The sequence below is a fragment of the Microtus pennsylvanicus genome, chromosome 12 (genome assembly GCF_037038515.1).
Source record: "Microtus pennsylvanicus isolate mMicPen1 chromosome 12, mMicPen1.hap1, whole genome shotgun sequence".
Taxonomy (NCBI): Eukaryota; Metazoa; Chordata; class Mammalia; order Rodentia; family Cricetidae; genus Microtus; species Microtus pennsylvanicus.
Window position 1 is genome coordinate 33,112,911 of NC_134590.1, and position 13,996 is coordinate 33,126,906.

At 39.0% G+C, this 13,996-nt stretch overlaps 1 protein-coding gene across 1 annotated transcript in view; it reads right to left on the minus strand.

Moving 5' to 3' along the window:
• Positions 1-7,105: 7,105 nt before the first annotated feature.
• Grxcr1 (glutaredoxin and cysteine rich domain containing 1) overlaps positions 7,106-13,996 on the minus strand; it is a 100,511-nt gene continuing 93,620 nt past the window's right edge. The window contains exons 3-4 of the mRNA XM_075943350.1: positions 13,788-13,853; positions 7,106-7,390 (exon numbers count right to left, since the gene is read on the minus strand). Of these exons, the coding sequence (XP_075799465.1) occupies positions 7,211-7,390; positions 13,788-13,853 (246 nt within the window). The 3' untranslated portion in view covers positions 7,106-7,210. The remainder of the gene's footprint in view (positions 7,391-13,787; positions 13,854-13,996) is intronic.

Here is a 13,996-nt window from a genome sequence, read left to right on the forward strand (position 1 = left end):
TTAAGATTCAAGAACAATGAGAGATAAAGCTGTCAAATCTATGAGAACTAGATTCAAGACACTGAATATTATGCTGTAAAACTGAATATTAAGAAAAGATTACTTTCACATGAATAATGAAAAAGGAAATCAAAGTTTCAGGAAAAATAGTTTGATGACTATTCTTGGTTGTCAACTTGACTACATCTGGAGTGAAGTACAATCCAGAAATTGAGGGGAACTTGTGATCTGTAACATGAGGGCCGGCTTGTTGGGATTTCTGTCCCGCCCGATACCCCACAGCGGGCAAGCCCCAAAGAAAAATCACACAGTGATCTCCATAAGATTATAAACTGATTGGCCCATTAGCTTAGGCTTTTTCTTAACTCTTTTTTTTATTTTTATTTTTTTTTTGGTTTTTTGAGACAGGGTTTCTCTGTGGCTTTGGAGCCTGTCCTGGAGCTAGCTCGGTAGACCAGGCTGGTCTCGAACTCACAGAGATCCGCCTGCCTCTGCCTCCCGAGTGCTGGGATTAAAGGCGTGCACCACCATCGCTCTTATAACTTATATCAGCCCATTATCTTTATCTATGTTAGCTGCGTGGCTCAGTACCTTTCTCAGCTGGGTAGATTACATCTTGCTTCTCTGTGGTCTCTGCAGGAATGGGAGGAATGGGCTTCCTCCTTCCTAGCATTCTCCTGTTCTCGTCGCCCCACCTCTACTTCCTGTCTGGTTGACCCACCTATTCTTCCTGCCTGGCCAATCAGCATTTTATTAAAATACATGATTGACAGAATACAGATAATTCTCCCACACCAAGAGCCTACTTGTTTGTCCTGGCTGCCTGGCTAGCTTAGCCCCAAAATAACCACATAGAAGTTATATTAATTAAATCACTGCTCAGCCCATTAGCTCTAGTTTCTTATTGGTTAACTCTTACATCTTGATATAACCCATTTCTCTTAATCTGTATATTGCCACGTAGCAGTGGCTTACTGAATAAAATTCAGCACATCTATCTCTGGCAGTGGATCCATGGCATTCCCTTGACTCTGCCCTTATTCCTCCCAGCATTCAGTTCTGTCTTCTTTGCCTACCTAAGTTTTGCCCTATCAACAGGCCCAAAGCAGTTTCTTTATTAACCAATAAAAGCAACACAAAGACAGAAGGACCTCCTACACCAGAAAGACACACGTCTTTAATCCACTCCTTGAGACTGGAAAGCACACCTTTAATCTGGGCCATACCTTCTACTGGAAGCCCATAAAATGTGAAGGGAAGAAGGAATAGGGTGGATGCATTCTTCACCTGCTTGTTTTTACCTTGTCAGCACATCCATTCCTTCACTAGCATTAGAACCTGCTTCTTCAGGACTCCAGCATATAGAAGACCAGCTGAGAGACACCTGACCTCATGGGACTGAGCAACTACTAGATTCTTGAACCTCCCATTCACAACTAGTCACTGTTGGACTGCAGTCTATAAATCATTCCAATAAATTTCTATATATACATATATGTGTGTGTGTTATTATATACATGTAATGGAGCGAGAGAGATTGATTCCATAAGTTCTTAACTCTAGAGAACCCTGACTAATACAAATGAACACAAAATTATGAAATAATATTATAAGGAGAAGATTTACTTAGAGTCTCACTCTTCTTTTATAAGGAAGTCCTAATGGGCTTCTGTACTACTTGTTAAGTTCTGCTCATGAAAGACAAAAACAAGATTAAAGTTCCAAAAAATTATGTAATGGATGCTAATAGCCTTTAGAAAATAAATTTATTTAAAAAATAATTTTTAAATAAATATGTAGTTATATATACATATATATATTAGATCACTTTTGAAGATCCTTTCTCAAGTTTATTTTTTTTCTACTTTGCTTTTTAGCTTAATAGATGGAGTCTAAATGGGATCTCATTATTAAATATTTTTGTGGCAACCAGTGTTGCCTGTCCTTTGAAATCAATAATTTAGTTACAGAGAATATGTGAAGTTTAAGAACATAGGGCTTCAGAATTAAATTTTACTTTTGTTCCAATTCTTTTGGTTATGTCGGTGTTTGTTTTTAATAAATTAGTTTTTGCCTGACTGCTTTTCTGTCTGATGCCAGAAACACATGCAGCTTACATGAACACTGAAGACACAAGAAATTAACTTTGATTTCAAGACTTAAAAGTTAGCTCTATGAAACAGCGTATATTGATGGCTGGAGAAAGAGCTCAACATTCTAAATACTTGCTGCTCTTCCAGAGCTTCTAAGTTTAGTTCCTAGTACCTTTGTCAACTGGTTCATAACTACTTATAACAAATAGGAAATCTTCCTCTGACTTCTGAAGGTACTCACACACCTCAAGATCTTTCTTGGGTCTTTTTGTTTTGCTTTGCTTTTTAGCTTAATGGATGAAGTCTAGGTCAGATCTTATTATCACATGTCCTTAGTGGCAACCAAAGTCTGGCACATTAAGTTGTAGCAGGACTAAGTCCCTCTTCCCTGCATTAAGGCTGAGAATGGTAGGCATCCCACAATAGGCAATGGGCTCCAATAAACTAGCTCATGCACCAGGGATAGATCCTGGTCCTACTGCCAGGGGCCCATCAGACAAACCGAGCTTGACCACTGTCTCCTACATAAGGAGGGCCTAGTTGGTCCTATGGAGGCTCCACAGCTGTCTAAAGTTCATGAGTTTCCACGAGATTGGTTCAGCTGTCTCTAGAGATTTCTCCATCATGATCTTGATCTCCTTTGCTCATATATTGCCTCCTCCCTCTCTTCAACTAGATTCCCAGAGCTCAGCCTGGTGCTTGGTTGGTGATCTCTGCATCTGTCCTACCAGTCATTGGATGAATGCTCTATGATGACATTACCAATCTGATAACAAGGGAAGGGCAGTTCGGGCATTCTCTCCACTATTGCTAGGAGTGTTAGCTGGGTCATCCTTGTGGGAAATTTGGGAATTTCCCTAGTACCAGGTTTCTCCCTAACCCCACAGTGGCTCTCTCTATCAAAACATCTTTCATCGCTCTCTCACTCCTTCCCTCCCCCCTCCACCTTCCCATCCTCTCATGTTCTCATTGACCTTCCCCTCTCCTTTACCACCCCCACTTACCTCCCATTTACCCAGGAGATCTCACCTAATTCCCCTTCCCAGGGCTATTCATGTGTCCCTCTTAGGGTCCTCCTTCTTACCTAACTTCTCTGTAGCTGTGGATTGTAGTCTGGTTATCATTTGCTTTATGTCTAATATCCTCTTATGAGTGATACATACCATGTTTATCTTTCTGGGTTTTGCTTACCTCACTCAGTTCCATCCATTTGCCTAAAATTTTCATGTCATTGATTTTACAGCTAGTAATACTTCATTGTGTCAATGTACCACTAAGTTCTGGTGATGCCATCTTGCTCCTTAGGTTGTTGAATGCATTCTTGCATTGGCATCAACCCAAATCTTCCTTTAACCAGTGCAAGTAATATCTTTGTCTCTTGATCAAATTGTTGTAGTCACTGTGTGTGTCTCAAGGAGCTGCTGAGGTTGTGGAGGAACGGGTAGGTTTGGTGGTAAAGTAAAACGTGCAGATTACAGGATCTGATGGGGAGGTTTGTGCAGCCTGCCTACAATAGGCTTGCTGCTGACCAGTTCGTGTGATTGAGATGGGTGGGGGAGAGGCTCAGGGTTTATCTCTCCCCCCCCCCCAGGGCCTAGGGCCTAGAGACTGAGTTACCTCTTATTCCACTCTGTGTGGTCACTCTCTGGGTCTCAAGGAGCCCCAGAGGCATGGGTCCTTTACTTCATTTCTGAACACTCTGCTGCTGCAAGTCCGCAGCCTCTTTGTTTCCAACTCAGCAGAACTGCAATGCCTTTGTGGATGTGTGCAGCATGGGCCAGTAAGTTCCCAGAGGAAACCCCAGAAAATGTAGGATTTACTTCCTTTTCCCACTTTGTTACAAGAGGGAGGCCCTTGTTTGTTCCTGGCACCAATTGTAGTAGGAGCCTACTTGTTCATCCTGGCCACCCAAAAACCCAAATAATCACACAGAAACTGTATTAATTAAATTACTGCTTGGGCCATTAGCTCTAGCTTCTTATTGGCTAACTCTTACATCTTAACCTAACCCATTTCTATTAATCTGTATATCATCATGAGGTCATGGCCTACCAGCAAAGTTTCAGTACATCTATCTCTGGCAGCAGATCATTGATGGAGGAAGGTCATTGGTTAAATAAAAAGAAACTGTTTGGTCCTCATTGGTTAGAAGATAGGTGGGAGGAGTAAACAGTACAGAACGCTGGGAGGAAGAGGAAGTGAGCTCAGAGACTCGACAGCAGACGCCTCAGCAGAGACGCCATGCCCCAGCTCCGACCCAGGATGGACTTAGGGCCCCACTCCTGGGCAGACTCACGCGATGAAACAAGCCACCAGGTCAGACATGCTGAGTCTTTCCCGGTAAGACCGGTGCACACAGATTATTAGAGATGGCTTGATCGGGATATCAGAATTAGCCAGTAAGTGCTAGAGCTAAAGGGCCAAGCAGTGATTAAAAGAATACAGTGTCCGTGTAATTATTTCAGGGCATAAGCTAGCCGAGCAGGCGGCTGGGGTGTTGGAGACGCAGCCTCGCAGCTCCTATTACTACAGATCATGGCATCTCCCTGACTCTGCCTTCTTCCTCCCAGCATTCTGTTCCATCTTCTCTGCCTGCTGAAGCTCTGCCCTACCAACAGGCCAACACAGTTTCTATATTCATTAATGGTAATCACAGCACACAGAAGGGACTCCTACATCACATCCAGTGTTGTGGGACAATGGTTTTACACTGTAAACAATTGTTTCTTGTATTTGTATAATAAAATGTTGATTGGTCAGTAGCCAGGCAGGGCAATCATGCAGGAAATAGAGGCAGGGAAATGAGAACAGGAGAAATCTGGGAAGAGGATTCTGCAAACTGCTGTTGTGACCCAGCCACTGAGCAAGATGGGACTGCCTCACCGAAAAAGGTACCAAGCCACATGGCTAACATAGACAAGAATTATGGGCTAATGTAAGTTATAAGAATTACTTAATGAGAAGCCTGAGCTAATGGATCAATCAGTTGATAACTAATGTAGACCTCTGTGTGATTAATTGGGACTTAATGGCTGCAGGACCTGGTAGAACAGAAAACTTCAGACAACACCCTTTCAGTATTTAAATACCCTCTTGTTCTTTTCTATTGTTAGTTGCTCTCCAAGGCTTTAAAAATGTATTTATGTGACATCGGCAGGAAGTCAGGCACACTATAATCTGGCCCACTCTCATGATATGGTCATTGTCTCCATAAGATTCCTAAACCTTCTTTAAAAACAATTTTCTCTGACCTTAAAAAATGTGTAAATTAGTCCTTTGCAAGACACAGTGTCCTCTTGCTTTTGACTAACAAGCTTCCAATTGTCTATATATCAGCTATCCAGTACATTCTGTCTGTTTCTGCATGTAGGTCCTCCAGTTGTACCTTTTATAGCACACTCATTGCCTTTCTGTTATGGGACCCATTTCTCTGTATTTGTGTCCTTTGCTCCTTCCTTCTAGGGTTATAAGCCTCATGAAAACAGAACTGCTTTCCCCCATGCCTGACTAGAGAATGTCTCACAGGCATTTGTTGCTTTTTTGATGATTGTATGGGTGTTATGGAGGTTGTGGTGGTTTGAATGAGAATGGTCCCTGTAAGCCCAGTTAGTAGGATTGCTTGGGAAGGAAGTGTGGGCTTGTTGGAGGAAGAGTGTCACTGGGAGTGGGCTTTGGAGTTTCAGAAGCCCATGCAAGGCCCAGTGTGTCTCTCTGCCTTGAATTTGTGGGTCAGATGTGAGTTCTCAGCTGTTGCTACAGCACCACACCTGTCTGCCTGCCACCATGGTCTCCATCATGATGGTCAAGGACAAACACTCTGAAACTGTAAGCAAGTTCTAATTAAATTCTGTCTGCTATAAGTTCCCTTAGCATTAGAATAGTAACTAAGACAGGGGCGATTCTTTCAAACCATTGATAAGAGAATCCATAGCTATAGATAGGGGCAGACAACAATGTATTGTCATCTACTCTGCTCATATTACTTTGTTTCATATACTCATGCTTAAGCAGTTATTCTGCCCTTCTCTAAAGACCCATGAGTATGCATAACTTTATGAGTGGCTTTCCATGACAGTAACACAAAGCAGGTGCTTCAAAGTAAGTTTATTTAAAAAAATTAAACACAAAATAACTTGAAATATCTTATGGCAACATGTGTATATGTGGTAAAGGTGTGTGTGTGTGTGTGTGTGTGTGTGTGTGTGTGTCAGTGTGTAGCTATGTGTGTGTGTCTATTCATGTGTGTGAGTAGGGAATGTATGAATGCCATGGCATGTGTGTGACAGTCAGTAGACAACCTTCCTCTCAGTCCTCACCATGCACCTTGGTTGAGACAGAGTTTCTTGTTCAAGCATGCATAAACAGGTTAGCTGTACTGCAAGGTTTGAAGAATTCTCTTGCCTCTGCTTCTCATCTCACTGTGGAGACACAAAGATTACAGGTGGTAGCTTACTACTGTGTGTAGCACTTTGTGGGTTTGGGGTGTTCAAGCTCTGGTCAACAGGCTACATAGCAAGTATTTTGCACACTGGACCATCTCCCCAACTGTTCTGGCAGTTTTTATAACATCCTCCAAAGATCTATCTGAGAACACTGATAATGCATAATTAAAGTCATCTGCTTTGGCATTGTTATATAACTTAAAAAAATATGGCTTAAGAATACAGGGTCCACTGTTCCCCACCGTTCAAAGCTTATGCGTCCCTGAAGTTAAGGAATGCATCGCATGCATTACACATCTAAGGAGTTCTAACAGACCATCCTAAAGAAGAGTACTACTGCAACAAGCACTGAGATACGTTTTCTTTCCTTTAGGAATCAGAAACATTTGGGGAATGAGACTTTGGATATGTTAGAATGATATTGAGTTCTCTGTGATTTCCACTAGAAACCATCATCTAGCATAGGTCTTTGTTCTTTGAAGTTGCCGAATAAGTGCTTAGTTAATAAAACAACAAAAATAATCATAACCAAAAATTAAAACAAAGGTAATTATAATATACAAACTTTATTTTGTAATCCAAAAACATTACTTTCTTTAAAAAAAAAAAAAGCTTAGAAACCAGATTTTAGCCTTTGCTCAATAAAATGAGGCTCTCTCTGGGCAGAAGCTGCAGTTAGCCAGCACAGTTCTTACAGCGCTGAAGACCGTTCTCATTGCAAGCTGTACACTTCAGGGCTTTGAAAGCGTCCGTAAAGCAATTTCGAAACACTGACATCTTGCTTCCATGGCACACGGAGCATGGAAGGAATCCAAAGCCTCCACAGGAGGGACACTCGTGTGGATGCTGTACTCTCTGCATAGGGTGGCAAGAAACAGGAGAGAACAGAAAACTCGTTAATGTAAACAATTCAGTCAGTGTCGTGAGAGGTTGTAAAACCACACTGGTAAGATAAATTGTGGCTATGCACCTGACACTTTACTATCCTTTATGCACCGCCATTACTATCCTGGGGACCTAGGGGAAGGACAGCTGCAGGATTCTTTCACGGCCTTCCTTAATGACCACCTATGGCTCAGGCTTGGTTTAGGAAGTCTAGTAACTTTTAGCCTAAGTGTGTTGCATGGCACATACTTCCAAGAGTTTCATCATATGAAAACATTTTTGTCAACTAAATAAAGCAAGAGATAATTATTGTCATGAGAAGAAAATACTTTTAGCTTTCCCTTTTGACTCTCTTGACACTTTTCTGTCTTCTAGAAAAAAATACATTCAATGAAGAATTTGAAAAATCAGAAAACTGCGAGCTAAAGTTTGAAGAAGCCAATATCTACTGAAGATTCGTCATTGTGTTGCCAATTTGAATAATTCTTTAATCTTTGCAAAGCATTTTCAAGTGTATCATTATATGCTATTTCCTCCCTCTACCCTCCCCCTCCACATACAGACATCATCTTCAAGAGCGACACAATGCAAGCATCATTATCCTCATTTGATACATAAGAAAACAGACACGGATATCTTGAGACATGTATGCACATCATAAACCTTTCTTAATAGCTATCAGCCTTTCCACTTCAAGCAATGATAAAGGATCTCAAATATAGAATAAATACAACCGGGCCCTATGTGGAAGACAGTATTTCATAAAACCTTACATTCATTTCAGTTTGCTTCTTTGCACACATAAGCTTTCTCGAGTCCACTGTTGGAACTCTCCAAGCCAGGGGTGACTAGAAGCCATTGCAGGATGAGCATAAACAGAATGATGCTAAGTTCCTGACTCGCAGGAAAGGAATTGGCAGCAATGTTTGAAAGCCTGGCTTTGTGCAAAGTTAAAAAACTGTAGGCAAAACACACATACAGACACACACATACACACACACAAACACATACACACACACACACACACACCTGCAAAATGACAAACTCAGACAAACATATTTGAACTATGCAGATATATACAGTATTGCAATAGAGAGTCAAAATTGCACATTAAAATCTCTAAAAAACAAAAAACTCAACTAAAAAGGAACCTAAACTAACTGAATTTATTTTCCAATTGCCTACTATACCCAACTAAAAGAATCTAGAATACAAATAACTAAATGCAATTTTATCCCTATAAGTAATTTCAGAATGTAATTTGGAAAACAAGCATTAGAACATAATCAACTGCATGTCTACACCCTCAGATATCTTTTCATGTATATATTTTCAGTAAGACCCACTTCCTACTATTCTTTGGTTTAGCTCTTATAGTAAGATACAAAATCTATGCAATATCTTATTTTTAACAGCACAGAATTATTTTGATGTAAAGTAGTTGTTGCCGATCTCAGTGACACAAATTGGAAACTGGAAACGCTCTTAAGATCAAGGAAATTCAAAAGTCTCCCAGATAGATAGATTGAGTGTAAATGATAATTTGATGATTTTGTAATAGTTCTGTGCAAGAATTGGTCCCTGTAAAGAAAAGTAAGTTGGATTTAAATTTTTCGTAATGCTAAAATGTCTTTGTAAATATTGGGTGGGGGAGAATATACTTTAAAAGCTAAATATAAGGGAATTAGCAAGTAATTACATTAGTCTAATTTCAGAAATAAGATGATCAATGTAATACATCCCTATAATTGTGAGATGATACATTGAGAAATATCAAGCTGGTCTTGTTAGTATACACTTGCAAACCCAGAACTTCAGAAGTAGAGGCAAAAAGATAAAACATGTAAAGTTATTTTTGACTACATAGTGAGTTTGAGGCAAGCTTGGGAGATGATAGATAGATGATACATAGATGTATAGAAGATAGATAGATAGATAGATAGATAGATAGATAGATAGATAGATAGATGATAGATAGATAGATAGATGATAGATAGATGATAGATAGATAGATAGATAGATAGATAGATAGATAGATAGATAGATAGATAGATAGATAGATAGATAGATAGATAGACAGACAGACAGACAGACAGACAGACAGACAGACATCATGGCTTATATAAGAATTGCATCAACTAGGCAAAGCTGATGTTAAGCCAGTCGTCTATGGCTTAGAAGAGAGCAACAGGATCAGAAGTCCAGGACTCCATCCATTACTGCAATAGTGTAACAAATTTTGACTTCCTAATAGACCAAGATTGCCACATATTAAAAATAAAAATAAAGAATATTCACAAAATTTGAATTTCAGATAAATCACAAATAATTTTTATAGAAACATCTATTTCCTTGGAAGTGGACAACAAACCATAGTTTATGTGAGACTAAAATGGATGTGGGAGTCGAGCTTTGGCAGACTAACAGGGCAGGTGCTGTCAGGCAGCAGGAGCAATGTTTGGAAAAGAGCTGTTTACCAACAGATGTAAATTGTTTGGCTGTTTTTAAAAAAAATGTGCCTCAGCATTTCAGTAACAAACATAAAAGGGCATCAGGTGAACTTTATCTGTAACCAGTTCCCACTGTGTCCTGGAACACTTGTGGACGAAGAAGCTTTAAAATAACATGGTTTTCCAAAAGAATGTGTTTATAATGACAAAGAATAGCAAAGCCGAAATAAGCTGTGATCTCCAGTAGTCACCTAGTGCCGTCCTCTCTGTCACCCTCTCACCCTAAACATTGGACTGTCCATACATAGAACTCAAAATTGTACTGCAACAGAATTAGAGGATCTGAAACATCATAGATCTGAAACAGAGCCTACAAAATTACTTTTGATGAATGAAAACATCAAATGTTATATTCACTAGTATCAGGAGTTTACCCTGACTTCATAATTTATCTGTAAGTCACAACTAATAAATTTCCTAAGAGAAAATTAACATATCAATATTTAAGCCACATTCTTATATTAACAGAGCCACTGGTTTATCAAGACCATCCTAAAATCTTCTCTTTGGAGTCCTTGAATTGTAAAGTGAAATCTTTCATTGATTACTTAGTTGTTGACAGTATTCAGTGAACTAATCCACACTGGGCAGATAGAAGGCTGACTGGCGTGTGTAAGGTCAGGCATTGTAAGCCAGTCTTTTATTACTATATCACTACCTAAAGTCATATGCACCAGCTGCTGTCTCCAGATAAATTAGTCACAGGCTACATGCCTCAACCATATTCTTTTATGTTGGGTTATTTGATTTAAATGCATCAGTATTAGTCTTCTGATTTAAGAGCTTGCCTCGGTAAAGGAAGAGTAAATATTACTTTAAATCTGTTAATTCTGATGCATAAGGCACAGTGATAAAACTACTATGAGACCACTTCTGTTCTAATTTTTAAAAACAGCTATTTCAACTATCAATGTGAGTCAAGACATAGCTTCTGTGTCATATAAATCTGCTTCTCTTGGCCTGTTGCTCATGTGCAGGGACATGGGCAATATCCTTCAATAAGTCCCAGCCACTCAGCTTGCCAGAGAAATGTTCACTTGAACAGTATACATGATAGCATTCTTGAGCTCGAAAAATGTAAATTTATTTGCTGATTTCCTTTTCCTGGCCCCATACAACTGCTAAGCCTTATCCCTCACCTTCACTTAGGATAACCACTAAGCCTTGGACTTGTACTATGAGAACAAAAGGTAGTTGTATGGATGACATGTGGCAACCAATAATATAAATGAGAACTGCAAAACCTGTCTAATGTCTTACTAAAGAATAACCAGTTGTCTGTCTTCTAGGATGTTCCATAAGAAACAGATCATAGTATTAGAACAGCTTATTCTCTGAACATCATACACTAGATAAATTTCTCAAACAGTCTTGTGTCTTGTCATGATAAAGTCATATGACCCATTTACTTATATGTCATCTGAGTTGAAAGTCATAGGAGCATAACTATATAAATAATATTGTGGGCTTTAGAGTCAGACTGATCAGATTCAGGAATCAAACATTTTCTGTAACATCTTGAGCAAATGATTTAGTCTCTTACTATGTCTATTCTCTTACACACATCATGAGAATAATAATATAACATATTTTAACCACTCAGTATATATAAAACACCAAGCATATTACTTGCTACATGATCAGGATTTAAATGCTTTCAGTCCTGCGAATATTTAACTCCTACCAAAACTAACCAGAGTACTGGATATGTGGGGGCCCACAGAAATGGGTCTGCTCCACCTTGACTGAAGATTAGAGAGCTTAAGCCTGCTCTTGATCTTTCAAAGTTACTGACAAGAAGCCTGACTTAAGGAGTGGCCACAAACAAGATATCCTGACCTAGGGTGTGGTTACTTGGTGTTTTGGATATTAAGATGGCCCATAGACGTGGATCCACTCCACCTTGACAAAAGATCAGAGAATTCGAGCCTATTCCTGTCTTTTCAAGGATATGACAGGAAGTTTGACCCAGGGAGTGGCTGCCTACAGGATACTTGGTCCAAGGTATATCCACTACATGTCAGCATCAGAATGCTTAACTCAGGAAATACTTTATGTCTCAAATATTGAAGCAAGTAATTGTTCTGTTTGTCCTTTGTGTCATGTTAAAGCAGTTTTTTGCCTTCTTCCCCTCCTTTCAAATTGGAGTATATAAGCACATGGAAATAAATGTGGGTGGATTCAGTATTCATTGGGTTACCCCCATGGTACTATTCTCTGTCTCTGTATTTCTTTCATCTCTGTTCCTCTTGCTTAACATTTCTAATCCACATTCCCCTACCCTGGAACATATGAACCCATCAAGGCTGAACCCTGGGAGATGTTGCCCCAACATGTGGCTACGACATAGATATTCATATTTGAATGTTGCATCCTCATCCACTTTGATTGATCATCTAATGCTTCTCTAGGATCTCTCTCTTTGTCTAGATTGACTTCCATTAAACCCTAGTTCCTTCATAGGCAGGATTTTCTGGATGACTACAAATTTTACCCTTGGGACAAGAGGTCACATGGCTATCAGTAGAGCTGTATTGCTGGTAAATTCTCAAATTTTCAGACCATAATACTTCATAAATTACAAACTGCATGTGCTAAAGAAATTTAGGAAACCAGATCATGCCATATTTTCTTTCTACATCCCCGGGACACTCCCTGTTCAGAAGCACTTTCTCTCTGCCTGCCCTTTTTCTCAGCCTCTGTGTATAACTGTAATGCAACTGTTACTATTATGACAGAAATTAGCTCAGAACTTTCCTGAGTTACTGCTATTTTTGAGCAAATCTTTGAGCAGACACTGTTGTCTTGGAAATCACAGCTACTCAAAAAAAATTGTCAAATGAGTAAATACATCTTGATTTCCTTCCAAGAGAGACTAAATATCATTAAAAATAACTGTCAAAATCAAGGAGTGTGTAGTTTATTTGGGATGTAAATCAAATACCCAAATGAAAATGATAAAAGGAATCCTTTAGCAACCATACAATATGAAAAGTCACGGAAATAAGAACACAGAAAAAGCTAGAAAGTATTTTTAAAACTAGTATTATGGATAGAGACTATAGACCTTCCAGACATAGAGATAAAATGAGGAATTGAAACAATAGCAGTCTAGGTAGACAGAACTTGCATTAATGAGTGGTTCTAAAGAGACCAAGGAGGTCACATAACTCTTACTTTTGATTGATTTAGAAGGATCAAAAATAAAGTTAGAACAAGAAGGGCCAGTAAAAGCATGTGGATGATGGTCTGCCTTGTTCATCTGGTAAAGCTCTAGACAATCATGAATGTATAATTTTCCCTCTTAAAAGCATTTCCATCAGGATAATAAAGCATATGGTCTTCCTATGTGCAGGAAGAAACAGGCTGATACAGTCATTTACCAGAGAAATGCTAGAAGTTTCCCAGTTACATATTAATTTATTACACTATGTATTTGAATAATTGTGTCTCTTATGCTATCATTGTAAAGGGTACCAACAGAAATTAAAACCTGTGTCTCACAGAAATGATTTTTCCTTTACCTTCATAAATGATGAATAAGTCCATGGGAATAAGTGTGCTTTAAGACAATTTTCTAGCTTAATACTTCCTCAACACCTCTATTATGGAGAATTAGTCTCAGATAAAGTCAACTAAAAAGTTCAGTTAATAGGATGAGGTTGTTAGAAGCAGATATTTAAATCACCCTTGTTGGAGCAAATGCAATGGCAGGTGGTACCCAATTAAACACTCACACATATACCATTTTACAATTGTATGAACATGGAATAAAAATTCAACTAGGAAACCAATTACAATCAGAATGTGCCTAACATCTTTGATTACTAAAAATGAGTTGTTAAAAACACAATTACCTCAATTTTGGTTAAGAGATCTTGCAGTTCTCCTGATTCATTCATTGACAAAATTTTCTCAGCACCCTGTTGACAAGAGGGGTAGGAAGAAAAGAAAATCCATTGTGTTAATATTTGAAAGCCAAAGTCATAACCAGGAAAGGTTAGCTTACCAAACAATGAGCACAAATTTCCCCCTCAGCTCTGAGTAAACTTAAAACCAAAGGCCA